Here is a 17,026-nt window from a genome sequence, read left to right as displayed (position 1 = left end):
TTACGGACATAGATCCTCTGCAGCAGCAGCGATGTAATTTCAACCCCACCACACACCCACCCACCCTTTTCTAACACCCCATCAGTGTTACTTGTCAGACATCCTGTCACATGCACTCATCCCGACAGGCTCCTCGTATTATTTGTTTTATCTGTTTTGTCTCCTTTTATCCGTATTACTCTGCCGGGGTTTCTAGAATAGCAGTACTACCATATTAATATCAATATCTAGGAGGCCTTTAATGCACGGTTCATGTCTTTTAATGCATCGTCCCATGGAAAAGTTAAAGACTATTGTACATTGTAACCTTATTGTACCAATATTTTGTGTTATACAATACTTGTTGATTAAAATATTTTTTGACAATAGGTAAATTGTTAAAGTCAGTTATCAACCAAAAACACAAAACAGTGACTTAAAAAGTCTTAGAGTCTCGTAGGTTAAGATTTACTTTCTTATATCAATATATATTAGGTACTTTTAGGTTTTGTATACATACACACATATACATGCATATCAATAATTTTTTTTGTCCATGAATGACATAAATAAACCTCTGTTGAAAATGTGAGAATTTGCATTTTTCACTGACATTTCAATACATGTGATGGATGGATTTTTAGTACCATTGGGTTAAAATGTTCCTATAATAAACCCAACATGGTTTCAGCTAAAAAAAAATTTTTTTTTAAAAAACACTTTAAAAATATGTACACATAACAATACTGCATTAGTGATTTGAGGTGTCACAGTAACATCGATGTCCCTTTTTGTAACTAAATGTGCTAACATGAGTCAATGTATAAAGACATCAAATATTGTTGTTGTAGCTATCATATTTCAACATCTGTTGATATTGTACACGCAGATAGGGCTTTGATTAAAACAACGCTTTCCTAAAATCCATAAAATCTGTTATACCCATGACATCTAGTTGTTTGGGGCCTATACTTGAGTGTTTACTTAGATGTGCATGGAGTTGAAAGCTGTCAGACCTCTGACAGTAAACTTATTATTTTCATTATTCACCTCCATTTGTTTTGTGTCAGCAGTCTGTGTGCCGGTGTCCACTTCACCAGCCGGTTGTCGTTTTGCATGTAGTTTGTATTTACCTCCTTATTTCCTGTGTTCATAATATCTTAACCTAAATGCCACTGATTTTCTTATTTTGTCGGGGTGGGGGTTGTTGTTTTGTTGTGAGTTTTACACTGCAATGCTTGTGTTGACCCTCCTCATGCAGAGTTTGACTCTCTCCATTGCTCTGTTTGGGACCATGCGTCACACCCACCCTGTGCTTTCTGTGTGTGTCCCATTCAGAGTCTGTGTGGATATTGTCCCAGACAGTGTTCTGGTAGCTCCAGATGTCTTTAAACCACCCGATTTGGATCTCTCAGATCTAACCTCCTTCCTTCTTACTGACCTCGTCCACCAGATTTCTTCAAACTTGCATGTGATATTCTCCTTTAATTTTTTCTGTGAGCATTCCATTTATTAACGTGGCTTGTTTCTAGGTATACAGCACATTGGACTAAAGCGTATACTTACAACGAGCGTTTGTGTTGCTTTGGTATTTGTTTTTATTGAAATGTATGATTTGTTTTTGTTTTTACGATTGTGTTCCTCACGGCTTTACTTAGTGCACGCCAAAATCGAGTGACTTGTGAACTGTAGTCATCTTGTGAAAGCAGAACAGACTGCAGTTGTACCTTCTCCTTCACCTCTTTATCCTCGATTAAGAGAAAGTTATCTCCTTCCCCCCTGTCCCTTCTCTCCTCCTCTTCCCTCTTTTCTCTCATCCCGAGGGTCCTTCCCACTCTTCCGTTTTGTCTCTGACGTCACTTCTCATCGTTTTTCTTCTCTTTCCTCCCTCTTTTTTTCTTTTTTTTTTTTTTTTACAACAGATCCGCGTTGTGAATGCATTCCGTAGCTCTCTCTATGAAGGCCTGGAGAAACCAGACTCCAGATCCTCCATCCACAACTTCATGACACACCCCGAGTTTAGGATAGAAGACTCCACGCCCAACATCCCGCTCATCGACGACACAGACGAGGACTCTGCTCGGAGGAGGAAGTACTCCAGCCAGCCCTCATCCCCCAACAAGAATAACAACGCCATCGACAGTGGCATCAATCTCACCATCGACACCAGTAAATCAGCCGCCTCCTCCGGCCCCGCCAGCCCTCTTCACAGCTTGGAGACCAGCCTCTAACCCTGATCCTAACCTCAGCTCTAATCTCTAATGTTGTTCCCTTGCAGTCCGGGTTCCCCTTATCCAATTCCTCCAGACATCTAACTGCAACCTTACACCTTGTCACTCCCAAAACTTCACCAAATCCATCTCATTTTTCCAGCCCCCCGCCCCTTGACCCTATTTTACCCCCATTTACTCACCCACACAGGACAGATTCTGTGGCAAAATCCTCATCTTTCCTCCCTTAACCTTGAGCTCTTAAAGCTCTCCGCTCCTCTCAAACGTGAGAAAGTCTAAAGTAATACGGCAAGGTGAAAAGAAAAACAAACTTATCATACAATCAAAAAAGCGCAACAAAGCCACAAAACCTACACAGCCATCCTGCTTTTGTGGTTGTGTGTGTACGGTGACGGCGGTGGTTGTGTGTATGACTATATGCGTGTTAGCATGTACTGTATAAGCGTGCCGCTGACTGCACCTATGTGTGACTGTGTCTTTAGTGGCACCGGGAGGAGGACGATGAGGATGATGAGGACGATGAGGAGGGAGACACTGCTGAGGAGTAAAAATCCCAAAACAGGACAGACTCAAAAAACTCCCCTTACACTCCCTCTCCTCAACAATAACATTGTCAATACTGATAATAGTTTAAATTAAATTGAAAAAACATTGTTATTATTATGATTCTGATTATTATTGTTATTATTATTGTTGCTCCTGCATGAATGTACATTGCCCAAGTTTTATTTTAAAGGGTTTTAATTTTATGGGAGATCTTCTGTTCAGATGGGCTCGGCCTTGTGGCGGACTACTGCTTTAATGACGGCTTCTCTGAGATCCTGGCCTGCAAAGTTCCCTCTTCTGTGTGGCATGAACATGTACCCGACTGTAAAAATTTCTTTCATCCATAAACAGAAATGTGTGACGAGGTGGTAGGGCTAAACTTGCACAGTAGTTTTGCACCTATCGGAAAAGAGGAACGCAAAAATAATAATGATGATGATAGCATTTATGGTATATAATCTATAAATATAAATACATATAAATATATTTAGAGAGAGTTTATCTTCGTTTGTCGGCATGTTGCCTTGTTCCTGCTTCAATGGCTCAAAATACTTTGACTTATTTATGTCTTAAAGAGAATGTAATTTGTTTACAACCTCGTAGAGATAAACTTCCTGGTTTCTAGAAGGAAAGAGGCAAAACTGAAGCTCAGAAGGACCAGAGCTGCGTTGGTGTGGTATTACTGAAAAAACGTGCTGGAATTTGCCTGCTATCTTTTCAAATATTGTAGATATTTTTAGAGGATTAACAAACAAAAAGAAACCAAAATATAATGGGATACGTAGTAAATGTGGAATCTTAGTATTACTCTATATGATTGTTGGGATCAAGTTGGAGTGGCTTGCCTTTTCTAAACAGAGGCCTCCTTTTTGTGACAGAGGGGGAATATTTCATTATTTTTTTCACTTCTCTTTTTTTTATGAGTTGTTTTTTTCTGTGCTTCAGCGCTGGCCTGGGGTCAGGGCTCGAGTCAAAGGCTGATATCAGGACCTTTACAGTGAACTTTCTTCTAGACAAACCTGCTTGTTCAAGGGACTTAATGTTTCAGAAATGTGTGTGACCACCAAAAAGGCTGCAATCAAGTCATATTAGAAACCTACACAGTTATATTGGCTTATCTGTGCAGCATGGAAATCAGACCTTGTTTTTTGTTTCGTTTTCGTTAAAGATTTCAAATATATTGTGTTGTATATTTCTTTTCGACATTTAATTTTGATTCATTATTTGTTGAAAGGATTTCCGTTTCCTCTAGCAGTGACACATGCAGTCCCACAAAAATGTTGGCATTTTTAACATCAAAAAAAGAAAAACTGACACACAAAAAAAAAAGACAAATTACAACAAACATGGAATGTCGCTTTGACTCTTTTTCTATATATATATATATATATATATATATATATATATATATATATATATATATATATATATATATATATATATATATATATATATATATTTAAAAGACGATCCTTTTCTGCACTACCTGGTTATGAATGAAAACTTCTGTGGTGTAATTCTAGATGTGCTTTTGTGTGTTTTAACCAAGCTTGTCTTCCTGCCGTCACAGAATATACAGTACTCTAGCATCTCAACTGTACTCACTAGTCGTAAACTATTTATTGTGCTTTGACCAATCAGACATTACCAGAGATAAGTTACATACAGAAGGCACATTTACCCAGTCTTATTGCACTCAAAAGGACAAGGCCACTTAACTAGTCTGTACTATTGTTATTTCTATTACTAACCGAAGTCATTGGCAAGCATGACGGGAGAGGCTCATTATGCAACTTGAAAAAATTAACGATTTTTCTACTTAAAAAATAATATACACTACTTCAGTATATACAACATTTATCCAAACTGTTCTTTTCTTTTTTCTATCCTCCTCCTCTGTCATTCCCAGTCGATCTGTCCATCTGGAAAGGGTGCACAAGCTTTACCAGTCAGCTCAGGCGTGTTGAAAAAGTAATATGGACCATTTGAATAATATCTGTCTTATTTAAGTTGGAAAAAAAACTGTCTGGATTCTGATATTCTGCTTAGAAGCTGTTGATTTATTTTGTTTCCCTTTCCAGTGTTTTAACTTGACAATTTATTTGTTTATTTGTCTGTAAAAAATTAAAAACAATAAACAAAAAACAGGAACAGCATTTTCAATAAAAAAATAAAGACTTAAGCCAACATTTTCCAACCACTTTTACATCCAGGAGGACATTCAGCTTTAAAAGGATGCAAAACACAAGTTTAAAAATAATCTTTGTAAATACAGCAATGAGTCCGCTGAGGACAGAAACTCCATGCGGACTGGTGTGAAAACAGGAACTCTTCCTGACTCCGTCTACCATCATGCACCACGAGTCATACTGCCGATGCGGCCGTTTGGCTGCACGTAATCAATCACTGCTCCTGTCAGAAACACTTCAAAACAACATGATTACATCTACATGATAACTCGTGTTGTAACAACCAATAATTATGTTGATGATGACCCCGAAGATGATGATGATGATGATATCAATGATACTTCTTGCAATATACTCTCACCTGCCTCGATGTACTGTATTTAGCAGCATGCAGTTTGTGGAACAAAGAAAAAGAGAAATGCCAACAGATAACTTTTTGGCATACTTAGCCATTTATGGGTAAGTGATCTAAGTGTTCATCTTGTTTTTATGATATTTTTTTTATCTATACAATAATTGTAAATAAAGAACTCAATGTCTTTGTTCATTTAATACTATGCAAAAAGTCATGCTTTTCTGATTGTTACCCACCCTTAATCCTAGAGTGTGTTGCTGGAATGTTTGTGGTCTCAAAAGTCAGTAAAAAACAATGTGATGTAAATTATTTTTTAGCTTGAGGAAAGTAAAACGATGATGAAATTATTATTATGATATATGAGGAGGATGATAATAATGGTGGTGACAGTGATGATGATAATGATGATGATGATGAACTGTGACTCTTGCTGCTTGACTGTCCCATTTACAACACTCCTGACAGGAGCACAAGTGAAAAACATAATAAAAACAAAACAAAAAAATATTGAAAAATCCCTAAATAAATCTCCCAGAGCAGCATGACCCAGCATGGTGTGTCCTGGCCCCGTGTGACATGTCCTGTTCTGATTCGTTGTGCTTCACCTTTCCGTGTCAACTTTGAATGTTTTTTCCATTTCCATTGCTTTGTTTCAAAGGGTTCTTGCTTTGAGAACGTGTGTGTGTGTGTGTGTGGGGGGGGGGGGGGGTTCAGTGTGATGGTCAAAAGCGCTCGTAAACACGTTGGCACCAACCGTTTGACCTCATGACCCTTTCAAAAGAGGAAGTATTGGGCATATCCTGATGAACAGTAATTCTTGACTGAGGCCTTTTGTCTCAAATCATTCCCATCTGTCTACCCCTTTCCTCTCAGTCTGTACTGTTTCCTCTCCAATACAAGTATTTTTTAAAAGCTCTAGCAAAGTGTGAATCTGAGGCGGTTAGAGTAGATGATGATATAACACCATCCATTATTTCATAAGAACGCGGCGATTCAGTGAGGCTGAACTTGGGCACCTTTGTGCTTTGAGCTTAATGCAAACCATCTGATGTTAAGTTGGTCAAATGTTTAGTCAGTACAGTATATTAGCATGCTAAGATCTACTAAATAGCGAGTCAAAGTACAGCTGAGGCTCATGCTGTCATCTGTTTTCAAATTATTTCAACGGTTATTTCGAGAAAACCAAAGTGTTCATTTTGATCAAAAGACAATATTAGATTGACACTCAGTGGATCATCATTGTCTTTAGGATTCATCCTCTGGGTACTAAGCTCGCCCTCAAACCCAGGGCATCATTAAGTCACTCTTTAATGTCTGTATGAGACGCACTTGGCTTTCAAGTAACTATAATGTAAACACATTCACATTCACATTGAGAGTGCTCTGGGAATGTGATGAAATAATGACCCCGAAAAACATAAAGGGTATCTTGAAGTTCTGTTAGTGATGTGTGTGAAGCATTTTCTGCACTTACAGTAGGATACATTGTTAACGTTTTACTTGGTTTACATGCTTTTCGAAGACCAACCTTGACGTTTTTCCTCAACCAAACTAAGTGTTTTGTGTTGCCTAACCCTACGCATGTGTTTTTCTTTGAACTCACAATGATATCCATGTGTCTACTGCGACCATGACGTCATAGTCATAGTTTGACGCATAGAAATAGGGTCCTGACGAAGCATCGCATAATGTGACGAGTTGAAAACAAGTGCGGGTCCATGAATGTCAACATTTCATGGCAATCCATCCAATGGTCCAAAGTGCTGGACCGACAGATATCCAGAGCCATCCTGGAGGCGCATTGGCAAATAAGAAAAGATCTGACAACGGCCTTAAACACCACCGTTCTTTTACTTTTATTATGCTGCACATCTCACTAAAGTGGTTTTATGTCAAGAGGGTGATGATCTCTGAAGAGCATTACAGCGCGACTTGATCTTATTCCCATTTAGCCTAAAATGATACGGCGTCTGCTAGTTTGATTTTAGACTCTGAGACTCCTCGAGCCCAAACTGTTTCCCTAGAAAGCGATAGATGGATGGCCACCATGCCCAACATTCCTCTTATTAGAGACCACTTTAGTCTGTAAAGACATGATTAGCATTTAGGTGAACGATGGGGACTTGTTGGAAATAGAAAGGTCACAGAAGGCGTCTATGTCCACTGGAGGGCAGTATTTCACTAAAGATAACTGCAGATGATGCCATTAAAGCCTCGATCATCCAAGTGATGATCACTGTAAAGTGTTCTTTCACAAGCATCAACGCTCTTATAAATGAGTGCAAAGGAAACAGGAATAATACTTTCTTATCATCATTTCAGTCTCCAGAACTTGTCCATGTTGAACGTCACTGTTGTTCAAGACAAAAAGAGGGAATACAGAAACAAAATGGCACTCATGCTTTCCCCCGTAGTGTTTGCCTGAGGACTTTTGACAAGTTTGAAACTGAAGTTGAAGAACTTGACAGGAAATGTGTCTTGAATGTTTGTGTCACTTTAGTCTGAAAAAAACAACTGAATGTAGTCATAGTCAAGTTCAAAACCTTACATAGAAGTTGAAATGATCAAACCTGCATTCATTGTATTTTGTTCATCACTTGGGGCAACAAGCAATAAACTCAACATCAACATATGATCACCTTCTAAAGTTGATGTGATGAATGTGTTAACAAGCAGCTGCTTATTCAGCAGTTCATTGAAGTGAATACATAGAGAAACGTAAACTCTTCGCCCACTCCTCACCAAGCTTGCTGCATGAAAGCTCATGAGCAGTAAGTCTATGAGAGCCTTTACGCCACAAAGCAGAAGCAGCATAGATGAGGAGGGTGTGAGTGAACCAAACTTCAAAGTGGAAAACCAACGCAAGGAGACGTGCCAATCGGTTAATAATATGAGCCTGTCATTTAATACAACTGTAATGCAAAAACACTCACTTAGAACAAGATTTAAAAAACTAACTAAGATGGGCAAATTCAGTTTCCGGTGTCTAACCAATCTCTCTGCATTAGAAAATGTATGAATTTAAAACACATAGGTCAAATCAGTCCTATCTGTTAGAGTTGACTCTGTGTGTGTCAAACAGTGATACCAACAATGTGATTCACAAAGAATTAAAGTCTCAAAATAAGAAATGACCGGCACTGCACACTTGAAACATCTTGATCAAGGTGGCAGTTGCCATAATTACAATACAGGCTATTTATTTGCATTGGTCCAAAATAAGATCTGGATGATGAACCGACACACTCTGAGCAGAAATAGATCCAGGCTCACAAGATAATGAATGAGGGAGAGGAAACGGGGTCAGTGTGGACTGAATGGTCTTTGCATGCAGGTCGATAGATGACAATTACTATCGCTCTTCACTTGCTTGACCCCCATCACTGAAATAGTAATACAAGCAGACATTGGACCTGGATATGTGTGTGTGTGTGTGTGTGTGTGTGTGTGTGTGTGTGTGTGTGTGTGTGTGTGTTTGTATGTGATAGTTTTCTGTGGTTACAGCATCTTTAAAATGATTCTGATGGCATAAGTTGTTGTTTGCAGACAACTAATGTTGTGCATCGCTGTTAGCAAACAGTGATAGTTTGTTGAAGCGTAGTGATAACAATGTGTTTGTTGAAGCAGCGAGTTACCACCGTAACCAAACTGGTGGTAACCTAACTCAGTGGTACTTTAAATGCCAAGGAGCATATCCTCACCGTTTTACATTTTGTGAGTTATAAAAGATGTTCACAATTTTCACAATAACATATCTATTGAGTATGTCCCCGAGTTTAAGCTGACGTAAGCGGCAGAAAAACAGGCATTATGTTTCCTATCTATCCACACAGATGGTTTTATTGTCACCGCCAGAAGAATCAGTTCAACGCGCTTGTGTGCAAATGTGTGAGTGCGTGTGAGTAACTGTGCAGCTCTGTGTCTGTCCACATATAATCTCCCATTTTGTTGCAACAAACTGCAGCTCGGTGAATTTGATTTAGTTCTGGGCAAAATGATGTATGAAGTGATAAAGTGTACATATTGCTATCCAGTGACTAAAAGATTATTTTTATGGTAGCATGTTTTTGTATTTTGGATGACCTGCCCTTCTAACCCACTTATGTAAGAGGTGTTGAATCAGATATACCTCATATCATTTTGTGAAATTCTATGTGTATGGTGTATACTGTCTCAAAACATTTGCTGTGAGAAGAACAATCAGGGAGCACAATCCAAAAAACCAGAGGTTCCATGCATTATCATTAACCATGTGTTAGCGCTAGCATTAGCGTGGTAGTGCGTAACAGCATCAGCATGCACGGCTGTGCCTGCTGGGGTGGCACAGCCTGTGAATTTAAAGTGGGCTCCCACAGCTCGGAAGATTAGCGCCCAAGTGCATTCAAGTCCATGTGCGAGGGCTGATTTCCAGGAAGAATAGGCCTTTATTGGGCCCCAAGTTGAATCCTGCTGCTTCCCTTTTGCCCAAAAGAAAGCTGCAGTTAACTGACAGTCCTTTACAATCAGCCAACACTGGTAGAGGTTTTGGGGCTCTCCTTCCTTTTTCTTTTTGCTGTTTTTCTCCGAAAGGATTGATTTTAAAATTACTCTTTCTCTGCCCGGTATGTGTATGGGTCGGTATATTTGTGTGCATTCGTCCGTGTATGTGTGTTTGTATGCGTGTGTTTGCACGCATACACGGATACACAAACATAGAGACAAGCATCCAGAGAGAGACCACTGATGGAGAGAGAGAGAGAGAGACAGAGAGAGAGAGAGACACGCACACATGGACACGTTTGAATGCCAGTCTTGGCAATTGTCTTAATAGGATAAGGGGAGACTATGGTTCCTGTTGGGCGGACGGGACTGTGGGAATGACGTTCAAACACACGTTCCATTAATGGCAGTAACAGCTATGTTGTTGGTTGATTCAAAGCAAAGGATATATGTAGTGACTTGTTATCTCCCATATTCCCCTCAGGGCTTTAAATACTCTGCACACGAGCCTAAAAAAAGATTTGACACACCTTTTGACAGAAATTACACACGATTTTGCATAACAAAACACACTATAATCACAAAAGGTAATGGATTCAAGTGTTTAGAGTGTATTCACGGTTTTTATATATTTTTTTGATGTTGGTTATTTTACACAGTACAACACTAAAGGTCATCTGAGGAGAATGAAAGAAGGGACATTGTAGATTACTAAAGAAAAGGTTTGTGAGTTTGTTGCAATGAAGAGTTCTGACCAGTAGGGGTCATTTGCGGCATAGGATTCATGAAGGCCCGCTAACAAGCCTGCTATAGTATCACAGTTTTTCTCAACCTTTTTGGCTCGTGACCTATTGAAACAAATCAGTCTGTATTTGCAACTTCTCGTCATATAAGTCATGCACATAGACTATGAGCCATTCCACTCAAGGGATTTGGTTTTCTTATTGATTTTTCTTGAAGGAAGAAGAGGAAACTATTCAGTGTTACACAAAATAATTAAAAAAATAAATGTAAATGAGATTACACAAGAACATTTTACTTTTTACCTTTAATTATATTGTGCATCCTTCCGATCTAACTTGGTAACCCTTGGGGTTTCAAACCACTATCTCATTAAATCATGAACTGAAATCATATCTTATGCAGACAATGAGAGAATTACCATTGCAGGCGTTAAGTCGGCTGTCTTCTAATCTAATAAAGTATGATCATGTCTCCCTTCATATACGGCCACCTCTTATCACACAACCATAAGTCCATACTTTATTCACTTGATAATGAAACCATCTATATGACAACGGAGCAACTTCATCTGCTGATGAAGTGTCTGAAAGCGTCTTGCAAAACCTTTTGATGCAGGAATAGACAGAAATGTGGTTAGTTTTGAGACCAGAAAGATCGGCCAAAAGGACCCCTGATAAACTCTTTCCATAGGTTAATATGAACAATTCATACTTGATTCTAATTCCCTTTATAAGTGAGAGTAAAACAGATTTAGCTAACTGTTTGGGGGGATTATTAATATTAAGAATTATTCCTTTATGGATTAATTTGTTACTTTATTAACTATCAGAAAAAGGTCGATTACTTACAGACTCCAACTTAACATCTTTAGTTTGTTTTTTTGCCAAACAATAAACTCAAGATTCAAAGATAATTTCTTCGTCACTTACAATGAAATAAAACACGTCATGAGGAACTAGCAAATTCTGAGGTACATTTTGCTTTATCAAAAATGTCAGCAATTATTGTTTAATCGACTGATCATTTGAGTAAGACCGCTCACTCAAGAAAAAAAAGGCCACATCAGTCATCTCAGTAAATTTACACTTCTGACCAGACTGAGAGGAAATTAATTAGAGAAAGAGGAAGGGAATAATGAATCGTCATGAAAACCTTGTGGACTTGGATGACAAATGATTTAAAAAGTGCTAGTGTAAAAAATATATTCAGAGTTAACAGATGAAATCAGATTTGTAGCCCGGGAAGTTCGGCGGGAACACACACATACACAAAGTCATACACCACATACTTGTTCCTTTTCGCCCGCAGACGCAATCACCCTCAATCCTCTGGTGACAGCAGACGGACAGGTATGTGATTAACGTCCCGCCTCTAGACCTCACAGGTATAATAGCTCCCATCCCCCTGCTCACTGTGTCAATACTGAGATGTCAACAAACGATAAGTAAAATGACAAATTCGAATTCAAGGAAGTCGTGGGCGGGGGTGCAATATCGCCCGGACATTTCATCTTGAGGTAAGGATGAGGGGGATGAATAATAGTGAGAAAGAGACCGCCAACAGCCATTATTTGTAAGATATCTCCAGCTTGTCTTCATCACCCATGGTCCATTGCACTCCAGGATGTACTAATAGCTTGTGCATCAAAAGGCTGTCTGGCAGGTGAGCGCGGAGACAGATAGAACTAAGAATAGCTGGATGTATAATTTCCCATCAGCTTTAATATTATCAGTCTCCCATGAGAAGTCTGCAAGATGAAGGGCTTGAATTAAATTATTACCTTGGTGCTCATCAAGTCAGTGACTGCGTGAGTGAAAATGACAGTAATCAGTACTGATGCTTTTCTCTGTATTTGCCATTTCTGTGAGAGAAATGGACTCAAGACTTTGTTGAACCACAAAATCCTTTCAGAAAAGCAGTGATATTAACTTTTTGTGACTTAATACCTAAGAACTGTATCCATTCTTCTCCCTTCAATGTCAGGGTGCGGTGTTGGAAATAGGACCCAAACGCCGATGAACCGTTCCAAGAATCTTTAATAATGAAAAAAAACAAGGACCGGCAAGAGCACAGCCCAGGTCCAAAAAGCAAAAGGCACTAAAAATAGAATCAAGTGGAACTTGAAAGGGAAACTGAAAAAACAGGACGATGCCACACCACAGGGAAACACAGTACGAACCAACAAGGAGACAAATAGGGTTTAACTACGAGAGGTAGGTAACGAGCAACAGGTGGACACAACAAGGCCAGCACAGGTGCAGGGAATCCTCAATCAGGAACCAGGTAGACAGACAATCAGCAGAACAGGAAGTGCAGAGACGCAGGGGACACAAGACTACAAAATTAAACAGGAAACCAAAACTCAAGCCATGACATTCAACTTCACTTGTACTTTGACTTTATTGTATTTTCATTCCCTCAATGCACTGTGATTTCCTTGAGGTTGTTTGTATAACTCTCAAAAGTCCCAACGTGTTAGCATTTCTGATCTGGTGTACCTTTATGGGAAAATACTCTTGTCTGTTTCTTCCAAAATGCATATAACCTTTCCAAATGGGTTCATATGACTTGTTTTCATCTCTCATTGCTTTTTGGGTGCTCGCTCTAAACTGCTTTTTGTTCCTTTCTTTGTTATAGGGGAGTAATCTAGGGGACATAATGGAACGAAAGACACAAGCAGCAGGTTTCTAACCAAGGATCTTACAGTAAAGGGCCATTGTTTTAACCACACCCCCACAGGATTGGACAGTTTGACACCTGGCCAGGTCGCCAGACTGTCGCAGGCACGACACACAGACACAGACATACATTCACGCTCATAGTCACAGTCATTAAGCCGAGCTGCATGTCTTTGGACTGTGGGAGAAGAAACCACATCCCTGAAATCATAAAGAATGGCAGTCTTTATTGCTACAGTTTTCACACATTTCCAGTACTTCACATATTACAATATATATTGATAATAATGTTTGTAACAGCTTTACAATAATGACAAAACTGGGAAATAAGAAAGACTCTCAATATTGTTATCAATGTGTGTGTGTGTGTGTGTGTGTGTGTGTGTGTGTATATATATATATATATATATATATATATATATATATATATATATATATATATATATATATATACACACAACTACATAATAAGAAAACATGCTATGCCATGCCAAACACCTTTGCATAACACTTATTTCATTATTCTGTTATTATTATGTAATATAATGTTGTATAGGAGAGATTCAATAGGGCCATGTTGCTGCTTTGCATGATGCTGGCACTAGTCTCTAATTGTATTAATATTTAGCGAATCAATATTAGCCCTCTCATCTCTACTGGCATGTTTGTGGGGGTGTTTGCTGGCAGGTCTCACTCACTACTGGGTGGCCTGGTTGGTAGCTACTCAACACTCCCGTCTCTTGCCAAGCGTAGAACGCTATTGGACTCAGTAAGGTGGGGTCAGAGAGTGTGTATGCTGGTGTGTGTTTCTGTGTGTTTGTATGTCCGTGTGTATATGTGTGACCCAAGTTTCATTATCACATCCTCATACCATGATCTGATACAGTCACACTATTATTGAGAATGTAAATACTACCTTTTGTTGGACACCAGACTAATTGTCGCATGGGGATAAAAGAAACGCTGAATTCAAGTGGACTGAATGGATGTGGTGGATTGGCTGCGGATGGTGTGTTGAACCTGGGTTTGGGATCTGTTGCGCAGGGCTCTTTGTTTTGCATTTCCCCTCGCTTCTTTTTTTCTCCACTCTCCCTCACAGTTTCTTTTTGTTGTTGGTTAAAATTGTGCATCAATGCAGTCTAAGGCTTTCTCAGTGAAGTGACCCAAGTTTAAATGTTCTGGGGGCGTTTTGTTGAATTGCTCAAGCAAATTGCTGTTAATATGAAGATGTGGGGTGGTGTATATCGGTCTGCAGGGTCATACACTCTGGAAAGGCATAATATGGCAGATCTGGCTGAAGTTGAATGGTCTCCAAACATGTGACATGAAGATGAGGAATGAATCCCATTAAAAAAAATCCTCCTATAGAATGACGTTTAGAGAAAGTTCAATCAAGAAGGCTATCTTTTGTGAAATTCTGTCTCTGTGTCCAGATTGTAGGCTGTGGTTATCCAAATCACATCATACAGCAGTGGTGGAGAGCAATTGTCTTTCTTTTAGTCTTTCCTGTTTTATTGTGGTTCACTTGTTGCGTGTAATGTTTTACTTCCTGTCTGCGTGGTTTCCCGCCTTGGTGATTGTCTGCTCCGCCCTGATTGGTTCCACCTGTGTCTCCTGCTCTTCTTGTGTATGTGGTTTGAGTGTTTCCCTGCTTCAATTTAACACCACATGTAGCCGATACTTACCCATTTACAAATACGCCTTGAGAATTGACTCAGGACCTCATACATCATATAAGCTCAAAATTATAAGTTTTATAGTTTAAAATGTAATTGAATTATAGCAAACTCCACATCAACACACTTCTCATCAGTGGAAACATATATCTCTTGGTCTGTATAGAAATAGCCAATCTTCTTTATTAATCTTCTTTAATCTTCTTTATCTTTATCGTCTTTGTGCTGGACTGAACTGTGACATGAATGAACCACTCATGTAGCGGTGCACAGAACTATGTCACACGGACTCGCTCTGGTGGGACACATTTAATAAAAGTGTTCGGCAAAATACAACAATTTGTCTTTAGGTATACAATTGATTGTTTTTGCTTACATTTTTAAACCCAGAGATTGTCGTTATATCGCTTATTCACCATTAACAGTTTAAAAATACCACAAATGTACAAAATTAACGATTACACCTCCTCGTAAACTTGTTTAAGGTGATATGTCATACATTTGTCTCATAAATTTTCATACACATAAATGTTGCTCAGATGCACCAAAATAATACTAAACTGTCTTACTTACTTACTTACTGATGACATGAGTGACGAGGGCTCATTACTATAACTACCGCCCCGTGCTGCCACTGCTACAATAGCAATACACAAATAAACATTGTGCCACCAACTTACAGCCCAAGATGCCCAAATTACATCATCAGCTTTTCTGCAAAATACACAGTCTCATACAATTGCTACACAGTGTTTTCTGCTTCAGTGATTCTCATTATTTTGTGTGTTCACAAGATACATTACACTGTACCCCACACTTTTATGACAGTGAACTTTTCCTTCTTAGAAACACAGAGGAAAGTCTCTTTTCTTACATAACACCCAATAAATTATTCTATTTACTGAACTACACATTTCTTTTTATAGCACACTCAGTTGGTCCTGATGTCCCAGAAACTGTTTAAACAAGTGACTTGTATTTATGACGAGCAGTGTTGTGAAAAATGTACAACGAAAGGACTCAACACAACAGTTTATCATGAGTCAATATCGTAAGATCGCTTGAAAATTAGGCGGTTTATTCCCAAAATCTTGAGGGGCTAGTAAACAGAGTGTGGTTTGACGTCCAGCTATACCTTGGGTGCAGGAGAAATGAGGGCAATCAAACCCGCCATTCACCATCAAAAGAGAAGAACACAGACATAAGTATGCAACACTGGCCTTCAACGAGCACACACAGAACCACAATGACCCACAGGAGAAGAATAATGAGAGCACAAGGAGATAAATATATGAACAGCCTGAAGATCCTCTCTGCCCTGTTTCATCTAAAGAGTTAAAGAAAAGTGATCTGTAATGTCAATGATGAAGCTGTGTCTTGCACTCGAGATCCATCATCATCATCATCATCTTGTAACAACCTGCACAGTACCACGATTCAGCCCCACAAGTTATCAAAGCCATGATGCTGGACAGGTTTTCAGTTGTTGCACAATACATGGCAATGTAAAAATGTATGTTGGATAATTAAATTAATATAATGTAATGCTAGCTGTTAATCAAAGCCAGCACCTCTGTAAGTGCAGGCGACTACTTCAAGAGGGACTATTCTATTGTTAGCTTTATTATTTATTTATGAATAAACAAAAGCTGTTTTCACGGGAACGTGACTAATTTAAATATTGTCATACTTGATGACTGTTTCATAGAAAGCAATAGCTCACTTCAGTCCATGACACTTTCCTCTTTTAGTCGTGCCGAACAATGACCCTGAGCTGTGATACAGTCACAACATACCCGGCCTGTTGTGAGCTCCAGCTTAAGTGCCTCTTCTGGAAAACTAATGGGTGTCCAATGAAATTTTAAACTGTATCCCAAAAGCCCAAAGAACTGGATTTGTGCATTTTCTGGTTAACGTCTGGAACAAAAATTGCACAGTAGAAATAAGTGTTGTTTGTCTGTGTTTTTGTTTGTTGTGTTTTTTTACTTTCTCGGTGCTAATGTGGAATAAGGAACATGGGAAACTGTTCAGAAGCCAACAATGAAAAGCAATGCATGGTGCTGTCGAAGGCCGTTGTTACAGTGTGTTGCTCAATGAGTGACACAACCAACTTTTCTATAAAAAGCAAATGCATGAACCCATTTAATGC

At 39.0% G+C, this 17,026-nt stretch overlaps 1 protein-coding gene across 16 annotated transcripts in view; it reads left to right on the top strand.

Annotated features, from left to right (window-relative positions):
- Window positions 1–5,872, top strand: part of atp2b2 (ATPase plasma membrane Ca2+ transporting 2) — a 113,547-nt gene extending 107,675 nt beyond the window's left edge. For 11 of the 16 annotated variants that reach the window (XM_068594154.1, XM_068594144.1, XM_068594145.1 and 8 more), the window contains one exon: window positions 1,902–5,872. In XM_068594154.1, coding sequence (XP_068450255.1) covers window positions 1,902–2,210 — 309 coding nt within the window. In that variant the 3' untranslated portion in view covers window positions 2,211–5,872. The remainder of the gene's footprint in view (window positions 1–1,901) is intronic. The other 5 variants (XR_011078578.1, XR_011078580.1, XM_068594150.1 and 2 more) reach the window with 2 other exon arrangements.
- The last annotated feature ends 11,154 nt before the right edge of the window (window positions 5,873–17,026 follow it).

This window comes from Clinocottus analis, unplaced genomic scaffold (genome assembly GCF_023055335.1).
Source record: "Clinocottus analis isolate CAN_PGR_092001 unplaced genomic scaffold, fCliAna1.0.p SCAF_3, whole genome shotgun sequence".
Classification (NCBI taxonomy): domain Eukaryota; kingdom Metazoa; phylum Chordata; class Actinopteri; order Perciformes; family Cottidae; genus Clinocottus; species Clinocottus analis.
This window is presented reverse-complemented; position numbering and strand designations above follow the sequence as displayed.